Genomic DNA, 20,180 nt, shown 5'->3' with positions numbered 1-20,180 from the left:
ATTACATATGACACGTTTTCTACGACACATTCTTCCCATTCGTGATTGCAGGAGAAACTAAAACTCATCAGACCTCAGACTGTCAGTCCACTGAATCCCGAACCTGGATCTGCGGATCTGCATGCATGTTGCAACTAAAAACTGTGTGAAGCTTGAATGATCTAAGATTCTAGACTAATTCTCAGTGAAAACTGTTTTTAAATAAGCTTACCCCGGGAAAGCTTATTAATTTTCCTGGCTTTTGGAATCGAAATATGAAAAGGAAAAGATCATTATCAAGTAGTAATAACAAAAAGACTGCCAAGTCAACTGAGGAAAAAGGTAAGTTATTAAAGCCATAAAGGTCCGTTCATACTACATTGTACCACCGCATTTATAAATCCTAAATCCTAAATTTATTTGCGATGTGTTGCTTTGGCTTGCGGTGCGGTGCCGCACTGCATCGTACTGCAAACTACTGCATTGCGATATTGCAATGAAGTTAAATACATTTTAACTTGGAAATGCGACGAGTTGCGTTGAGTTGCAGCAAAAAGTAATCGATATATCGGCATCGCAAAGAAACGCATCGCAAATGCGGTGCAGTGGTAGTATGAACGGACCTTAAGCCTAGGGTCTGTGCAATAATTATGAGGGGGGTAAAATTTCCTAACGGCCCGCCAAAAATTGCTTGCCCCCCCCCTCTCGGCCAGCCAAAATCGCTTGCCCCCCCGCCCCCCCCCCCTTTACACATGCCACATTTTGGGATCCCTATTTTCAAACCTTAAAATCATGGTCTATATATGTTGCGATCGCAGCGAGCAGGAAAATTTGCATATTACAGTGTTTCCGTACTGTTTTCCAAAGCCTTTTTAGAGCGTTTTATAAGGTGCCCATGAAGTGTGCCCCCCCCTCTCATTGCAGCGCCTACAATTTCCACCCCCCCCCCACACTGAAGTAAATATCGAACACTCCCTAACGTGATCAGGAAAGACAGAACTGAAGGTAGAGGCCGGGGAGGGGGGCACTCAGCACAAATGACCATACGGGTATGCTCCTCCAGAAAGACACTCTTTTTGGATTTCGCACCCCCGAAAGACAAAAATCCAAAATAGAGCTCCGAAAGACCCTTGATTTTGATAATTTCAGCTCTGAAAGGTTTTTCAACCAGAAAGCCAAGAAAGACCCTTGATTTGGACTGTTCGCAGCTCCAAAAGTCCCCATTTTACTTGTTCGCAGCTCTAAAAGACCCCTTTCATCGGTACGCCGTCAGCTCCCAAAGACCCACCACCTCAAAATTCCGGGGGAGCATACCCACCAAAATTTTTTGATGTGCCCCCCCCCTCCCCGGGGTAGAGGTGGAGCTTTTATTGCATGCAAAAATAACCCGATTTGTTATTGACAAACCAGACCTTGACACTCCCTGCGAAACGGTAATCTTCAGGAGTTTTTATCATACTCCAAATGCAGGAATTGAACCATTGCACTTTGCAGCATCCAGGATGTGATAACGTTTGGATGATATACATTTCATTTATTTTACTTGTCCTTAATATTTATATTAAACATGAATAGTATCTTTGGAAATAAAAGTATATATTTTTTGTTTATCTACTTGCAGCTACTTCCAATAGTCATAATGGGACCAACAGTTATCATGCCTTCACAATGTCTGAAATACCTGAGCTAAGAAAGCTGCTACTGAGTTGGTATGATGACAACAAAAGGGATCTACCATGGAGACAGATGGTGAGACTTGAGTGGTGATTGATAATAAAATAAATGATGATGATGATGATAATGATGATGATGATAATGATGATGGTGATAATAATGATGATGGTGATAATAATGATGATGATAATGATGATGATAATGGAGATGGAAGATGAAAAGTGAGTATCAAGGTAACACCCTGGATTGTCACTGAGCGCATACTCTTAATTTATAAACTGGCCATAAGGGACCGTTCACAAAACTTGTAAGGGGGGGGGGGGGCCTGATGCAAAAAAGATTTGAACGGTCCCTAGGTGCTAAACACACTCAAAATTTTGTTTGCACCAAAACTGATAAAATAAATATCATTCCTCTATTAAACAACAACAACTGTGATGGCCACAACACTGAAAAGGGAAACTGTAAATTGATTAGAATCTAAAAAATATAAACATTTTTAATACTTTCATGGACATGCAATGGTGACGATGATTGAAGAAGCAAAGTATCCACCCTTCTATGTGCTGATGACCAATAGGTCAACCGTCCTGTCAAGACTCAAGACTGTTGATCAGCCAACCAGTGTGATTGTTGAAGCACTTCTGTGTTTACGCCCCGGGGGGGTCACTCCCATTGTGGCCTGTACATGTATACCATCCGCGATAATCAACTTTTGAAAAGCACCCTAAACGAGGATTTAACCCTTGGCTAAAACGACACCCTAAACAGGGATTTCATTCCTAACATCAAATTTCATACCCTAAATTTCATTTCCACATATTTAGAAATTGCAATTTTGCTACCCTTTTTCCAATATTTCATGTTTTTGACACCCTAAACGTTACTGCGCGTGATCGATGCCTACCCACGAAAAACGACCCTTTTTACGCGTTTTCATTATCGCGGATGGTGTACAGGCCACAATGGGAGTTTACGCTGTGTACCCTAACTACCCTTGTAGCACAAACAGATGAAGGAAATACTAAAAACATTACTTTATACATTGTGTTATATACAAAGGCAAAAGAAGAGGATGCCAGCAAGAGAGGTTATGCCATCTGGGTGTCTGAAATAATGCTACAACAGACTCAAGTTGCTACTGTTATAGATTACTACAACAAATGGATGAAGGTAATATGCTTGTTTTTGATAAGAATCAATTTTAAAACCACATTGAACTATATTAATATGAACATTGGCGGCACCAGGAATTTTTTCGGGGGCATGGCACCCCAAAGTGAATTGGAGGGGCAAAATTTTGCACAAAAGTGGAAATTTACGTAATTTGGGGGTTTGGGGCTCAAAAGTAGGAGGCAAACTGGAGGGGGGGAAAGAAAAATATTGGGGGGGGGGGCAAATGCCAGAGAGGTGTTGCCACAAATATAAAATGGGTATTGGACATTGCCCTCTGATATTAACCATGTCGACCCTGGGTCCCCAATTGATTTGCTACCCTTAACCAAACCTCTTTTGTTTTTTTCAGAAATGGCCTACTCTTGAAGCCCTTGCATCTGCCACTTTAGAGGTAAAATACTGCATAATTGTTTCAGGAAACAATTTCAATTTATTGAAAATGGAAAAACACAATTTATTTCAATGCTTGCATTAGCTTGCATTCAATATTTTAGTAAAACCAGAGAAAAAACTGAGAGGCTTTGCTAATGCTTAGGTCCAAAAATATTTCCAGGGAAATAAAATGAACATTTAAGAATAAAGGGTATTTCATCCAATACGAAGAGTAGTATACAAATATTGACTGCTATGAGGGGCATGGTTAAAATTATAGGCCCAAGGTGATCTCAAAACTATGACTATGCCCCGAAGCGTAGCCAAGGGGCATAGTCATGGTTTTGTGATTACCGTGGGCCTATAATTTTGACCATGCCCCTAATGAAAAGCAGTCAATATTTGTTGTTATCTGTTTGGTTAACAGCATCGATTTTGGGAAGAGAAATTAATAGTTTCAATGCGAACGGCACAGATTACAATCGGCAATTTCCGCGTAATTATAGCGTGCGAAAACATTAACGCTTGCGTAATATCATTTTACGCTGGGAACAAAGCACACGCAGAACTGTGCCCAGGAATAGTTACTTTTGCGGGAATAGTCAAAACTATGCCCACGCTTTTAACCAATCAGATGGCAGGAATCTATAGATGAGGTATATAATAGCTGTTATGACTTGTAAATTCTTTACTCTAAACATAGGGCCTGCACTTTGGCTCGACATTTGAAAGGGGCGTGAATTCATTTTTGGATACGCCCCTATTATAATTAGGTAATACTCGACTCACACACATTCCCTATATTAATATGTATATACATGTACCACATGTAGTCAATCTGTCTGCTTTATCTGTATTGTGCCGTTCTTAAGCAAATACGGTAGTTAAACACGATTTCATCAAACATTATAACAATAGCTCTTTTACAGTGTGCAATCATCCCGGGCAATAATAAAGGATGTGCGTGAAATTATTGATTGGCTCCATACAAAGGAATTGAACCGGTGTCCTTCACCGTAATCATGGCACAATGCAGTGCATTCAATCAAACGTTGTCGTCAACCTATTTGATCGTATTTGTGCATTTGTTATGTGTGTGAGACGAGCTGTCGCGGTAGATTGCAATAGCTTGTAATCATGCTTTTGTTGAATGAATTTGAGTACTCCGCCATATTTGCGGTATGATACGTCATAATCTAGGTGATTATTTGCATTGGATGTCTTGAATACGCTGGCGAGGTTGTGTAATAATCGGATTAATGCTATAACAGTAGGTGAATACAAGTTTTGAATATATCGCATTGCAAAGCCCCATTCAGTGATCCCAAAAAAAAAAAAAAAAAATCAAATTGTTACTTTTATAAAAAAATTTAATGGAAAAAATTGGCACAAAACCCAAGAAACGGCCGTATTGACGAAGTTGAAGCCCCATTCAAATACATGTAGCTAATTTATATATACTGTCAAATTACAGATTCACGTAAATGCATTATTTTTTGTCTTAAATAGGCCTACACGGCTTAGGGCTGAACCACTAGCAGAAGACCCCAAGTTGATGTTCTATGACCTTTGACATTCTTTTGTGGCGAGTGACATGGTCAGTTCAATTCACGCCGAGTGTCCTTGACAGGTTTAACTCTGCTTCGGTGGTCATGAAAGAATTCAAAAGATAACCTCTGCCCCAACAATCCCAAGCAATTGTCTGAAACTGCTCTTCGGATGATGCATCATAAGAACCCAGTCGTCAAATGATGATAGTCATATAATGACCAAAAGATTATTACTGACTATATCATTGAAGACTGAGTTCCGCAGTCTTGTACAAAATCTGAATTTTGATGATTTTTACGATCGTCCGGATGAAAAAAATCACTGAATGGGCCGTTAGTTCCCTCCTCTCCTTAGACTGGCAATATGGATCAAAGAAAAATAAAGAAAAAAATAAAGAAAACAAGAAAAAAAAGACAAAGAAAAGAAACAATAAAAGAAAAACAAATATGAAAAGTTCGAACAATATTTGGTTGATAAAATTAATGTGACCGTGATGAGGCTCGAACTCACCACCTTCCGATTTAAAGTTCAAGCGCTAGTGTACCAAATTCTGATGCCTTACCAAGTGAGCTGTGCTCCTGAGATCTGAAATAAAAATAAAATAATACACTGTATACCTGCTTGTGTCGGTAATTGATTTGCTCAAATTCCATAATGGTACAGTGCAACAGAGCAAAAATGCCCAAAATTTAAAAGCTATATAATTTATGACCACTATACACTACACATAAAAATACTAATACAAGGGAATTTCAACGTAAGAATCCAAACAATTAAGTACCAACATGCACAGCTTTGTCCTTATATCACATTTGGGTTTTTAACAAAATGTTATCAAACCTCTACTGTGATTGGCAGCTGCACAAGGCATCTCTTTGATAGCTGATCATGGCCATCCATTCAGCAAGTGGCTACTAACTGACCTTGACAGGCTTGAATGAGCACTGTCATCTGCTACAAAACCATCACACTCTAGGACCTGGTCACTCCATAATGCTACAGCTACCGTGAGGGAGCACAGTACTTTGACAATGGAGTGAAAGACTATTATTATTGATTAGGCGCGGATTTTAAACGTACAGCTCCTATGCGTGTATAGCAAAAAATTGGAATAGAATGTTTGGAATCATGTAACTAAAGTACTAAATGCATTCTGCAAAATGCGCTCTGACCAATTTATAAAGCATTTAATTAGCTTTTATTTGACATATTGTTTGACATATTTGGAATTATGGTAAATCATTAAATAAAATATTTATTAATTAATCAATTATGTCAATTAATTAAAAATTTAATGCAAATATGCATATTTTCTCTGACAGAATTGTAGGATTTGACAAGAGCCATCTTTCTTGTAAGTTTGATTCTTATAACATACCGGTATCGTATTGCGTCCCGTTATAGTTGCAGAAAAAAAATACGCGTGCAGGACACACACACACGCACACACACACCCAGAGCATCGCACCGTTTTACAATCGTATAACATTCATTGGCGCTAGTAGTAGTAAATTTCAATTTTCTTTGCTTTACCTCACTTGTTCTGCTCAAAATTAAAAGGGGACATATCTAGCTGACAGTAAAAGCTTACATTTTATGGAAATTATGTTTATAACTATTTGCTTAAACAGCACAAAACAGATAAAGCAGACAAATTTACTATACATAGGCCTATATACATGTATGGTATCATGCCAGGGACTGTTTAAGAATATAACATTAGATTTATGATATTTACTTGAGGACTGTTATTTATCAAAAATGTGAAAAATATCAAATTTTAATAATTTGTCATAAAATTTGTATTATATCGTGAATTTCAAACAATGAAATTTATTTGATATCAGAAAGACATTCTTCGTATTCAGAATGCAATTCGATATGTCTGATGTGCTCTCATGTCCCACAAAAAAATACTATCGAAATGCTCAAAACGCTCATTCCAGATCCCTTAATTTGGTTAATTTTCTTTTCTTGTTTTCTTTCTTTATTTTTCTTTGATTTATATTGCCAGGGTAAGGAGAGGGAACTAAAGGCCCATTCAGTGATTTTTTGATTTTTTTTCATCCCGACGATCGTAAAAATCATCAAAATTTTGGACATTATTATGACTATCATTTGAGGACTGAGTTCTTATGATCCGAGGAGCAGTTTCAGCTTGGGATTATTGGGGCAGAGGTTATCTTTTGAATTCTTTCATGACCACTGAAGCATAGTCAAACCTGTCAAGGACACTCGGCGTGAACTGAAAGACCATGTCACTCGCCACAAAAGAATGTCAAAGGTCATAAAACACCACTGCTATCTAAAGGCCTATGGCTGATTTTGTACCTTTCGTCATTGTCATAGATGTGCTAACATAGCTTGCTAGTGCAGTGGTTCAGCCGAAAACCGTGTGTCTAAGACAAAAAATAATGCATTTACGTGAGTCTGTAATTTATATACCGGTACTGACAGTATATAAATTAGCTACATGTATTTGAATGGGGCTTCAACCTCGTCAATACTGTCGTTTTCCTGTTTTGTTTTTTTGCCATTTGTTTTTCATCAAAAAAATTTATAAACGTAACAATTTGATTTTTTTTTCACTTTCGCTGGGATCACTGAATGGGACTTTATAGCGGATTATTCAAAACTTGTTTTTACCTACTGCTATATAGTATTAATCCGATTATTACATAACTTTGCCAGCGTATTCAAGACATAGGTTATGTAGGGATAAACTGTACATGGGTATAGAAGCCCTGCATGCTTTTATCGATTGGCTCCAAACAAAGGATTTGAACCGGTGTCCTTCACCGTAATCACAGCGCAGTAGCCTACAGTCCATTCAATCAAATGTTGTCAGTGTGCGAGACGAACGATGTATAAATCTGGAGGTCACATCATCACTTATCATGCTTATTGTAAAAAGTTTGTCCAATGCATATACTGTGTGTATTGTTCCCGGTATTGTCAATACAGTCAAGCAAACAGGTATTATATTTTGAAAAGGCCGCTATAGTATATTCACAGGGGTGTCTTGAATGGCCAATCATATGGGACATAATCAAATTGCAGTGACTGCTTCCTTTGTTACCACATGTCAGTCATCTTGTGATTATTGGACCATGTAAACCTGCAAAAAACGAGCCAAAGTGCAGGCCCTATGCAACTGAACATGAATTAGGAGGAAGAATTGGTCACAGCACTCGGCAGCTCAGGTTCGATTCCCAGCAGTGCCATATAAGTGGGCATGTTTGCCGATCCATGACTGTCCTCGCTACTATTTTCCCAGGTACTCTTTCGCATTCTAAAATTGGTCCTCTTCAGATATTCCTGTTCCATCATATCTGGTTCACCTTGCAGTGTTATTTGCATTTCATACACTCCTACATCATGTAGATAGTGCGGACCAATCAGAGCAAAGGTTAGTAAATTACTATCCATGCATAAACATTGTATAATTGCACGGGCGCGCACTCCGCGTAGTACGCACAGTGTTTTGGACGCGTTCATTTTTTTTGCGGGTAGATGCATTTATATTTGCTTGCATTTTCCAAAATTTTTAGTGACAATTTTGTTATACAAAAAGCAAACATCCCGTGATTTTGTGTGTGTATGAAATAGGTTAATAAATGCGTATCAGTTGTTGCTCGAGAAATTGTTTTTGGGGCTCGTGCATTAGACGCATCAACCTCTTAGTACGCGTGCATTATTTTGTACATTATTTCACTATCAACAAGTGATACGCATTTATTAACCTATCATTGATTTGACTGCTAACAGCTCTGAAAGACCCCTTTTGCCTGTATGCCATCAGCTCCCATAGACCCACCATCTTCGAATTCCAGGGGAGCATAATAGATGATGTTCTTCCCCACCCCCTCCCAGGTCTTGAGATCCACTTGGTGGATAAAAGTCACCCATTCTAAATCGCTATATTAATTTATTTACTACTATTTAATTTTCAGGAAGTCAATGAGATGTGGGCTGGGCTAGGCTACTACTCTAGGGGTCGTCGTCTTCATGAAGGGGCACAAAAGGTTGTCAAGGATTTACAAGGTCAAATGCCAGTGACCTCAGTTGACCTTAGCAAAGAGCTACCTGGAGTTGGAAGGTACACTGCAGCTGCCATAGCATCTATTGCTTTTGGAGAGGTAAGGTCATCATTTGACTTAAAGCCATATTATAAACATTTGCTGAGGAAGACGCCCTCAATATTTTTCAAAATTCTGTTTTTTAAATAATTATAATGTACTTTATTAAACTAACATACCCTGCAAAAATCAAGACTAGTTTAGTCACAATCCGAGATTTTGAATAAAACGCAGGAAATGTTGTTTTATTATTACGATGGAAATATTAGTCGAACACATACTCGATGTTCATAACACAGTACATACATGTACATGGCGACACACAAGGATCGTGTTGTAGCACAACCGAATGGAGTGACACGCATTGACGACATCGGCGCTGATAGTAAATTCCAGTTTTCTTTGCTTTACCTCAGTTGTTCAGCTTAAAATTAAAAGGGGACATATCCGATAGTAAGAGCTAACATTTTATGGAAAAGAAATTCTAATCTATTTTTTAAGGAAATGTTATAATATGGCTTTAAACTCAATTTTAAATGTGTTTTATTTTTATTATTGTTGTTTTTTCCATGGAGGACATTGGCATTTTTGCGTGAAGTGTTTCAATGATGTTTTTGTTCTGACATTGGCAAAGCCCAAGTTTGGGGTAACATATCAGGGGCTTAGCTAGGATTTGACAAGTAACCATCATTTTCAACAAAACACCCTGTCCAAAATGTGACCCTGAAAACATAAACCAGGCCGCTGCCCCTTTTGGAGTTCAGTCAGTTCGAATAGCTATTGCTATTGCCTTGATTTATTAGGCTGGTGTTGTTTTGAGTTCACAGAACTTATTCAAGCATCTTATTTGTAGAATTTGGCATATGTCACAGGCAATCATTTTGCAAACTGCCCATCCAAAATAACAGGCGGACAGGTGGTTAGGTAACACCCTAAAACAGATGCCCCCTGTGGCACTACCACTATGAATTGGTCTGCAATGGATAAGGCACATAATGACAATATTATAAATGATTTCATTTGAACAAAACCAAAATGTAACTCACTATTGACGGTTTCGCCTATCATGGTCGGTAGGCATCATCAGAATGATGGTAGTTGATCCTTACTTCCGGTTGGACAATATTCCAAAGTTATGTCGCACCTATTTAATGGAAAGCGCTTTCTCTTGGAGAAAAAGAAGGGGAAAACCTTTCGAGAACACAAGTCAAAATCAGCCCCACAGAAGCCTAGATTATTTAATTGTTAGATCTAAATTGCTGTAAATGACTTATGAGGGCACGGTGGCTCACATGCTCAGTGGTTACAGCCTTGGACTCATAATCTGAGAGCTTGCTCGACGTGCATGGATTCGATTCCCCGTCCCTCCACCGTGTTGCGCCCTTGGGCAAGGCGCTTTGCCTCGCTTGCCTCACCCCACACAGGTGCAATGGGAAGCTGTTAGGGGTAGTCACAGTCGTTGTACTGATGGACCCTGCACCACTTGTAGGCTGCAAATGTGGTTCCGACATATTCTAATGACAGCGGAATAAATGTAAAGCACTTTGAGGCTGTTTGCGGCATAAAGCGCTATATAAATATCTACATTTATTTTTTATTTTATGTGCTAACACACACACAAGTAATAATGCAGTACTGAATAGAACTTGTCATTCAAGTGGAAAAAATTGGGAGTGCCCATGCCACCCACCCCCACCCCCGAGTGCCCATGCCACCCCACCCCTCTGTGGGTTATGGCAGACTAATCACAAACCAAGTTTACTTTGCATTGTACAAATATAAGTTTTAAGAATAAACCTTGTCTAGTGCCACCACTGTTTTGTGATAGGATTAATATTCAAACCTTTTTAATTTTGCATTGTTTCAGGCATCTGGAGTTGTTGATGGTAACGTCATCAGAGTTTTCACTCGCATGCGATGTATAGGAGCTAATAGTACAACCCCATCTGTGTTAGAATCTATATGGTAAGTGTTTTATTTTGTTCATTTCATTGTTGTTTTGTTTGTTTCTCTGACCCTTTGTTGTTTGTTTTAATAGATTCCAAACATTTGTATATTAACCTTAGGCAAAAAAATATTTGACATCCTAAAAAGTTTTTAAACAATTTCTTCCCACTTCTAAACTGTTTTAAAAACATGAATGAAGTGGTATACAGTAGAGAAATATCCCAATTTACACCTATTTGGACTATTTGTTAAACTAATTAAGGCTAACATGTTGTGGCTGGCTATGACCTTAAAAAAAATTTATAAAAATTTCCTGGCCCAAATGTTGAACATTTCAAGATCTCTTTCTATCGACACAATTGAACTACTGGAAAATGTGGGTGATGAGTCCTTGTATTCAGTGGCGGCACCAGAAAAAAATTTTCGGGGGCATTAGGGGGCAAAGTTAATTTCAGGGGGGCAAAATCAACAAATTTTATGCGCACAATTACTGCAAAAAGTAGAATTTTTCGTAATTTTGGGTTTTTTTCTGGGGGGCAAGAGTTCTGCCGGGGGGGGGGGCATTTGCCACATTCGCCGCCACTGCCTGTATTAGAAATATCACCTGTAGATTGTAAAATATATTTCTGTTTTCCAGAAACAGAATACAGTACGACAGCAACTTCGTGACCTCTTTTGTCCGACAGAAAATTTATACGGGTTGGTGAACACGGGTTACGTAACACAATGTTGAAATTTTAGCCGGCAAACGCTTTTTATCAAAATAGCTCCAGAAATGGAAGACACGGGTCGTATATTGCTCCATTCATGTACCCTGACCACAGATAAGACATCAAACATTTGTGTAAAGCAACAAATAACGTGTAAAAGTTGAATTAAATGGGAAAAAAGAAGCTTGAACATGTCCAAAGTAGCTCGGAAAATGAGAAAAATTGCATGTCACGAACACAAAAATGTTCATATCATCAAGCAAGAAAAAGCGCCGGAATCAAAAATGGGTGTCATGTTATAGAATAACTTAAGTTAGCTTGCCTGAAAATTTCGTGAATTTTGGTTGGGGTATATTGTCAGTCGTATATTGAACATGTTGAAATGTTTATCTTTGTGCGTGACTACTGTCACGCCATATATTGTACTGCCGATGTTTTTCCTGCAAAGAAACTTTCATTGTCAATTGTCCATTGTTGGTTATTTAACTTGAAAATAATACTCCCAACGTTCAAACAATTTTAAAAGTCAGCATAAAGGTTTGTGTTACATTATTTGGACGGTGTTAATTCATTCCAGAAATAGAATGCACGAGTGAGCCACTGATTGGGAATAACATTGCTATTATTGTCACCGAATTAATCATATCTCTGGTATGGCTTAGTGGTAAATACATGTATTTGGAAGTTCGATCTTGGTTCGAACCCCATAAGCACCTCTCTTTGATTTTTGATTTGATTTTAACTCATATTTTTAAATCCTAGTTTTCATATTTTTATTAAAGCCATAATATACGATTTCGGGCAAATTTGAAGTTTTGTTATTCCAAAAATTATAACAATATTTATAATATTAGTAAATAACTGTCAGGAAGGTTTTCACGTTACATTTAAAGCAGAAGTAGCGAGATAAAAATGAAAGAAAACACTTAATATCTTGACCGCTTAACTGTGGTGTTCTATGGGGGATTAGTCTTAATAAGACATCAAAGTTATAGTTATATCTAGACAACGAACTTGGCTGATTCCAGTTAGGTGTAATCCGAGGTGTAAGTTGGACATTGTGTAAAAATTACAAATATGCCAAAATATTAGGTTTGAAATTCGTGCATCTCATGATTTGATATTTATGCGTAAAAGCTCATAAAATATGTTGCCGATAGGGGAGGGGTCTAGTCCAATTAAAACATCGTGAAAATCTGTGTTGACGTTCCTTTATTTGATAGGCCTATGTATATTCTTGAACTTTTAAAAATTACTTAAGTTTGATATGCTTTATTTGATTATTTCATATTGAAAGCTACTGAACTTAAATGCATATTTTTAAAAAGATATGAACTCGAATGTAGGATTAGGCTTAAACATGAACAAGAAATAAATCATGAAAAAAGTGGGCCTTCAAGCTGACATTCATTAAGCCTATATTATTAAAGACAAAAGGGAGAGGAAAAAAGAAAAGAAAAACGAACTGAAAAATTCCACATAATCGATAAGATAACATGGGAATCAAACTCTCAACCTTCCGCACTGCACACCTTCGCTCTGTCCACTAAGCCATCGAAACTTGTTCGGGCGAAGGGTATTCTTTTGCTATGTTATTTCTTGTTCAACATGTTCAAGCATCGCACTCAACAACAATCTTTTCAAAACTGCTTGTACTTCAGTTAAATGAGATGATACTACCTTCTTTGACGACTACAATATTTTGTTACACAATAGAGTATTTTGCATTTATAAATATATAACAATAGACGTTTTTAATTGCTATATTAATCAACATAACATGTATAATAGACAGCGCCGGCTGGCATCCATTTAAATGAAGCATCGTGACACTTGCAACGTGCGCTCACGACACGAGGAATCAAAGAACGCAACTTTTCAACCTACGACTAGGTTGTTCCACCGCTCATTTTCGCTGAAAGTTTAATACAAGCTGTGATTAATTAATGTTTATCACAACAGAAAAGCATTAGACCGGCGTTTCCTCAAAGCTGTAGATATAACCATTTTAGTGATCGTGACATGCATTTTCTCTCATTTTTTTTTTTTTTCGCGCACCAAAAGCATTCATTTTTTCCACAATAATTCAACTTTTACACGTTATTCTTTGCCTTATATTCATGTTTCAGATCTTATCTATGGGCTCAATATGGAAATGAAGGAGAAAGCGACTCGTGTATTCCATTTTTTTGATGTTTTCTGAAAAACCGTATTTGCCACCTGATTTTCAATATTGCGTTACGTAACAGCAGAGGTCACGCCGGTAAAAATTACCGGAAGTGAGCTAAGTTGCTGTCGTACTGAATAGTGGTACATACTACATACTGAGTGAACCCATTATGCTATTCCAGTTGACATCCATAAACCCCTATGGAAGACATGATCTTCCAAACAGGCAGTGTGGATTTCAAGTGGGGTTATCTGAATGGGTGACTCCATTTGAAATCTACACTCCCTGTGTGGGAGAATATTCCTGTTGACTGACCTGTGATACTGCCTATTTGTTCTTGCATTGTTTCATGTGTTTCACGCAGGCCTGGTGGAGTTATTTTATTCAATGTTTAAACCACGTTTTCTTTCTCATGTTTCTTTCAATCAGGTCATTAGCCAATCAATCAGTTGACCCCTCTCGGCCAGGAGATTTCAACCAATCTATGATGGAGTTAGGTGCTACAGTGTGCACTCCTAAGACGCCAGCATGTAGCACATGTCCTGTACAAACACTATGCAAAGCTAAGATGCAGGTAAGAGTTAGCATGACCAATGTGGCCCAAGACACATTGCAGACTGTCAAGGCACACCATATAAACCATCCCAGGGTGCCACTGGTCATTGACCAGGGGGTATCATGTGTGGCCAAAGATTCAAGTAAAAAGGGTCTTTTTTCATGATCAGGCACTGTACTTATGGATCGTGAATAGGGTATCTAAAACAAGGAAATTTAAGAAAAAGGGTGTAACTTACACAATAAATCACAGTGTTTTGGGTCCTTTGAGACAAATGTAGTATGGAATAAAGGTTAAAAGACTAATAAAAGTTATGAACTTTTGAATTTGTGTTTTCCCAGTTATCATGAAGGGTTTTAGAGTCAAAATATGACTAATTTACTTACTTCTAATGGGGACAAAAATAATGTCAATACTTATTTAGGGTATAAAATTGCTCTTGTCATACTTGTTTAGGGTGCATTTTCAGACCTCGTAAATAAACTGCTCAAATAAAGAAAGTCCGCAGTCATGTAACCCGTCCTACACCAAAATCTGATCGTGTTATGAACATTTAATTGATAAAGTCGTGTGCAGAATCTTGCTAGCTCCAACTTGATACCAAATTTGCCACCAAAAACTCTAAATTCAGAGAGATTGAGACCAGTATATGAAATTTGGTGCATTTTCAAAAGTTGCAAATTAAAAATGGACCACGCTGGAGCTGTAGAAGTGAATGGCACAGCGCGACCATTGACATAGCCCGAAACAACCGCTAGGTCATATCGATCGCATCGTGCCCTAGTATTCATCAGTAAAGCACTGTAGCAATCCATGCGTTTTAAATTAACAATTGAATAAAGCGGCGTACTTGGGATAGTCGACATGGGTTCGTCGTGGGCAAGCAAGCTTGACCACATTGCCACGCTTAAGCAATTTCGACGGCGTTATCGTTTTGATTTGCAACTTTTGAAAATGCACCAAATGCCATAAACTGGTATCAGTCTTTGTCACCTTTAAGTGTTTGGTATCAAATTTGGTATCAAATTAGAGCTAACAAGATTCTGCAGACAACCGTATCAAACAAATTTTCATAACAAGATCAGGATTTGGTGTAGGACGGGTTAATTGACTGCGGACTTTCTTTATTTGAGCAGTTTACTTGTGTAGGGTGCTATTTGAGACTTTGTGGCCACGGCCACGCATGATACCCCCTTGTCAATGACCAGTGGCCCCCGGTAAACCATACAGCAACAATCAGGGATTTTGCAGCTAATAAGAAGCCCACACCCTACAGGTATCACATCCAGGATCAGATATGAGTTCTCGGACCTATAACCAAGTAGTTCAAGTTAGCTCAAAGAAGTATGCACAAGAACAAACTGAGACTGTTCCGGGGCTCGAACCTGCATCATCAAACACCATTTACACCCAATGCATCAAAGTCTAATGCCTTACCAATTGAGCTAACTTGACTGCTATATTTCACACCAGTGTCTATGCTAAACACCCATTAGCCCTTCATTTTGCTCCTAGGATGGGAAAGTTAATGCTTTTGACAGTTAACGAAATCTGTTGACTTTTTAAGTAGAAGTATGCTGTAGAAGTCTGGTAAATATTTAACAGTCAAATACCCACTATAGACAACATGACCTTAATCTCCCACACAGGGCATGTGAATTTCAAATGGAGTTACATAAATGGGCGATTCCATTTGGGATCTACACCACTTGTGTGGAGATTAATGTCATGTCTTCCATAGGGGTGTATGGATTTCAACTGGAATAGCCCATTATCTACAAGATGGGTAAACCGACCTCTGCCCCGACCTCAATTTGCCAAAAGGATGTACACTGTGCAAGACATGGCTTTTAATAATTGAAAATCAGTTGAAAGAAATAAGGTTTACTCTGCTCCTGAAAATAAAGACGACTAGTTTCGGTGAAGTTTTTTCTTGCTAATCAGTTCAAAATTCAAATTGCTTTTTTTTTTATTGCAGGTGGACAATGTCAAAATGCTGTCTGCAAAGAAACTCATGGGTAACAGTTGCAAAGAAGAAGACAGGTCACCCTCATCTATACCAGATATAGAGTGTAGTAAGTAATACCAAAGACATAGTTAAACAGGCTGTATCAAAATGATTGGTAACCATCAGTTTTTGGTGTTTATTGACAAGCCTACTTCTTCCATATGCAACATTTGACCCTCTCGAAATGCCCAGGATATAGGTTTATGACCTTTAAAGTTAGGTCCTATGTTGTATGTTGATGATGCAGTCTTGTCCATAATCACTGGAAGCTGATGGGTACCAATCATTTTGATATTTTGTAAGTGACAATTTGATTGCAAAATCACAACTTAGGCTAGAGCTCAAGGTGTTGCAGTTCATCACTGATTGGCCGTAAAATCTTTCCAAATGCGCAGCAGTTTCTGACTCAGTTCTCTGGTAGTGGCTCAGCACACCACCTGTCCATCAGTGAATGATGTTGTCGCATTCTTATCGGAATTAGGCATGAGAACTGCATATTTATAATAAATACACAAAAGTCACATAGGTATGAAAGTTGTTATACTTAGTTCTCTGGGTTGATAGGATGAACAAATTTTAATCTTTCCCCAGAGCAGCCAGTGCACACAAACATTGAAAAAAAAAACCCAGTGCATCTGGCCAGATTCAAACCGGCGACCTTTGTAATACCAGATGACGCTCTAACCAACTGAGCCATAGAGGCTCACTGGAGAGCGGAAGATATAAATCTATAGGTATTGGGTTCCATTGAGATGTTTAGTTAAATGTGGAGGCACTGGACAGATCACATCATCTTGGTATTGAACCCTCACATTTTAACTTCCGTTTAGTACATAAATTAAAACAAACACAAGGTGATTTGTTTAGGAACAGCAATTCACCATACACCTGAGAAAGCTACAGAAACTTTTAAAGACTGCATATCTAGTGAAGCTTTACAAGGAATATAGTAGGCCTGGGTGGCAGTGTTACACTGAACCTACATTGCACAACACTTTCATTGTGTAATCCTTGCTTTTATAGTTGCTGAGAATTGTCATTTATGTTTGCCTGCATCGGAGTCATGGGACAGCAGTATAGGGGTTATGAACTACCCTAGAAAACCAAAGAAAAAACCTCAAAGAGAAGAAAAGGTGAGTGGAACATACTGATGGCCGGCCTACCCACACCATACCATATTGGTTGACATTATATAAACCTCTGTTTTCCTTCATTGAGGCCTACATACACCCTAACACTCAAAAATGAAGCTACTGTGCATACATACATCCCACGTGATGGGATGAAACAATCGCCCTAAATCATGTACATGTATGTGCACGGTTTCATTGGCCAGGCCAGAAAAACGCCTGCGGCTACCAATGTTCCATAGTGATTGGCACCCGAGGTGTCTGGGGTTCGAATCCTCAGGGAAACAAACAACTTGTTTGTTCAACAACTGAAAATGTGTTTTACCATTTCTGAGTTTAAACCATGATAAAGAGAGATGTCTGTAATTGTAATTTATTTGTTTATTTATTCAGATTACTTTAAAATTCTTAACATTAAATTTCCCTGAAATCATTATACATAAGGATCAGTCAGCGAATATTACTACTATTACTATTAATATCAAGCCTGGTATTATTTATCAATGTACCTTCTTTTACAGACTGCTGTTTGTATTATTCAAAGAAACAAAACCCCAGTGGAGTATCTTATCACACAGAGACCTCAAAATGGACTCTTAGCAGGCCTATGGGAGTTTCCTAGCGTCACTGCAACAGATGACACGTCAGAGAAGCGACGCCATTCTGCAATGGACCAGTATCTGCTTGAAGATTTACAGATGGAATTCAATGATAAAACCAAAAGGCGGTATGTCGGGGAAGTTGTGCATATTTTCTCACATATACATCAGACTTACTTAGTGGAGACGTTTCAGATTGGTGATGATAATAACAACTCTGAATGTCCAGCGGAGTCCGAGAGACAATGGCGTTGGGTCACCAAGGAACAGTTCCTGGATTCAGCTGTTTCAACGGCAATGAAGAAAGTGTTCAAGGCTTATGAAACGGACAAGAAGGTTAGTTACAATTGTGGTTTCATTATAAATTGTTTTTCCCTCGTACTCACAACTTGCAGTTCTATAGTCTTCCTTTGAAGTCATTCTTTGTACAGCCTGCTGAAACCAGTTGAAATCCATACACCTCCTATGGAATACATGACCTTAACCCCCCACACATAGATTGTGTATTTCAAAAGGTGTTACCTAAATGGGTGACTCTATCTAAATTCTACACCCCCTATGTATGAGATTAAGGTCATGTCTTCAATAGGGGGTGTATGGATTTCAATTCGAAATGCCCAATGTTTTAATGACCAACATGATCCCCTTTCACACTTGCACATAATACCACTTGCATTAATGGGTTAAGTCCTATGATTGCAGCTTCCAGTTCAGGTTAATACACCTACTAATCCACATTATTTAAAGGCAGAAGGCTGGGAGACGACCACCTTTTACCTGATGTTCAGTTACAAAGCAGCACCTAGGGGCATAGCTCGAGTTATTCGAGGAGGGGACAGTAAGCCTGATCGAGATATTGTTAAGATTTGTAGGTTATTTTCAAAAATATTTGGCAACATTTTCTATTCTAACTCAGGCTTCCCCAGAAGTCCAATAGAGTTATACATTTGCCCTCATATTTTGTGTGCTGCATTTATCATAAACTTGGAAGTACCTCCCCCCCCCCTCCCATGACCCTATTACATTGACTATGCCACTGACAGGACTCATTCTAAGGAAGATATAATACCTCATTGTGCATATCACACTTCAGCACAGTTAATAACATTCAAGTCGTAAGTATTTAGGCCCATTTACAGTGACTTAAAAAGGTCTTGAGTTAACCACAAATAGAAGACAAGTTTGATATGCAAGCAAGTTAATGAATTCTCTACCCACCCATCCAAAATACACCTTAACATGTCAGGGTTGTTCATTGTGTTACCCAGTGGCGGCACTAGGGGCCAAATGCCCCCCCCCATCAGAACTCCCAGAACGCGCCCCCCCTGTTGGCCCACAGTAAACCCAATATTTAGTTCAAAATTTACAATTTTGTGCAAAATTTGTTGATTTTCCCGCCTGAAATTCACTTCCCCCCATGAAAAAAATGAATGACACCGCCACTCAGCGTTCGAAATAGGGCCGGCCATTGGCCTGTAACTTTTTGGCCTGGCCAGTAACATTTTAAGGTCAAGCCTGGCTGGCCTGTACATGTAACTTTTTGAGGCATATTTCGAACACTGCAGCCACTGGTGTTATTCCAATTAATTTTGTGAATCATTGTGTCAGTCATTTGGATGGTATATCTCTCTCCCTATTTCATACATCTGAATGATATATACACATTCACCCTGTTTATTATGATTGAAGTTGACAAAATGATGCAAGCTTATTTTCATTACTAACGTTTTAAATAACATTCTAAAACCATTTTGCATGTTTGATTGTTTGTCTTTCTTTTTAGAAACCTTCATCAAAACACAAATCAACCAAGCAGGTCTCCAGCAAGAAACAACTGGGATTGACAGCTTTTTTCAAACCTGTTACTAAAGAAGGAAAGTAAATCGGTTTTACTATTAAAAATTAAAAAAGGTAATCAGATATTATACTTTGTTTCACTTGATAGTGGAATATTCTTTACCAGAGGTGATACTCAAAATAAATGACCATGGGTCTCATTTTGGGGCTTCTGATACATCAATGGCTCCCTTTTCTAGGTCAATTTTGGTATAAGAATGGGTCATTTTTTCAAATTTTTCAGAAACTTTCACCTGACAAGTAACAAAAACTTCTGTAAAAATTTTTTAATTGTGTTAAATTTGGTCTTGGTTTCAGGTATATAAATGAGTCAATGGGTATAGTATGTGAGTGGACACTACGAATGAGCCGTAAACTCAGCAAATTGTATTC

The 20,180-nt window shown here is 38.3% G+C and overlaps 1 protein-coding gene across 1 annotated transcript; it reads left to right on the top strand.

Annotated features, from left to right (window-relative positions):
- Positions 1-158: 158 nt before the first annotated feature.
- Positions 159-19,934, top strand: LOC140148274 (adenine DNA glycosylase-like). Its single transcript, XM_072170173.1, has 11 exons — positions 159-321; positions 1,601-1,728; positions 2,716-2,826; positions 3,179-3,220; positions 8,706-8,891; positions 10,699-10,796; positions 14,088-14,232; positions 16,193-16,289; positions 17,246-17,355; positions 17,874-18,287; positions 19,735-19,934. Exons 1-11 carry the CDS (start codon positions 255-257, stop codon positions 19,831-19,833), a joined length of 1,497 nt encoding a protein of 498 aa, XP_072026274.1. The 5' UTR covers positions 159-254; the 3' UTR covers positions 19,834-19,934.
- Positions 19,935-20,180: the final 246 nt, after the last annotated feature.

Source organism: Amphiura filiformis, chromosome 1 (assembly GCF_039555335.1).
Source record: "Amphiura filiformis chromosome 1, Afil_fr2py, whole genome shotgun sequence".
NCBI lineage: Eukaryota > Metazoa > Echinodermata > Ophiuroidea > Amphilepidida > Amphiuridae > Amphiura > Amphiura filiformis.
The sequence above is the reverse complement of the archived record's forward strand: the minus strand, read 5'-3'. Positions and strand labels throughout refer to the sequence as shown.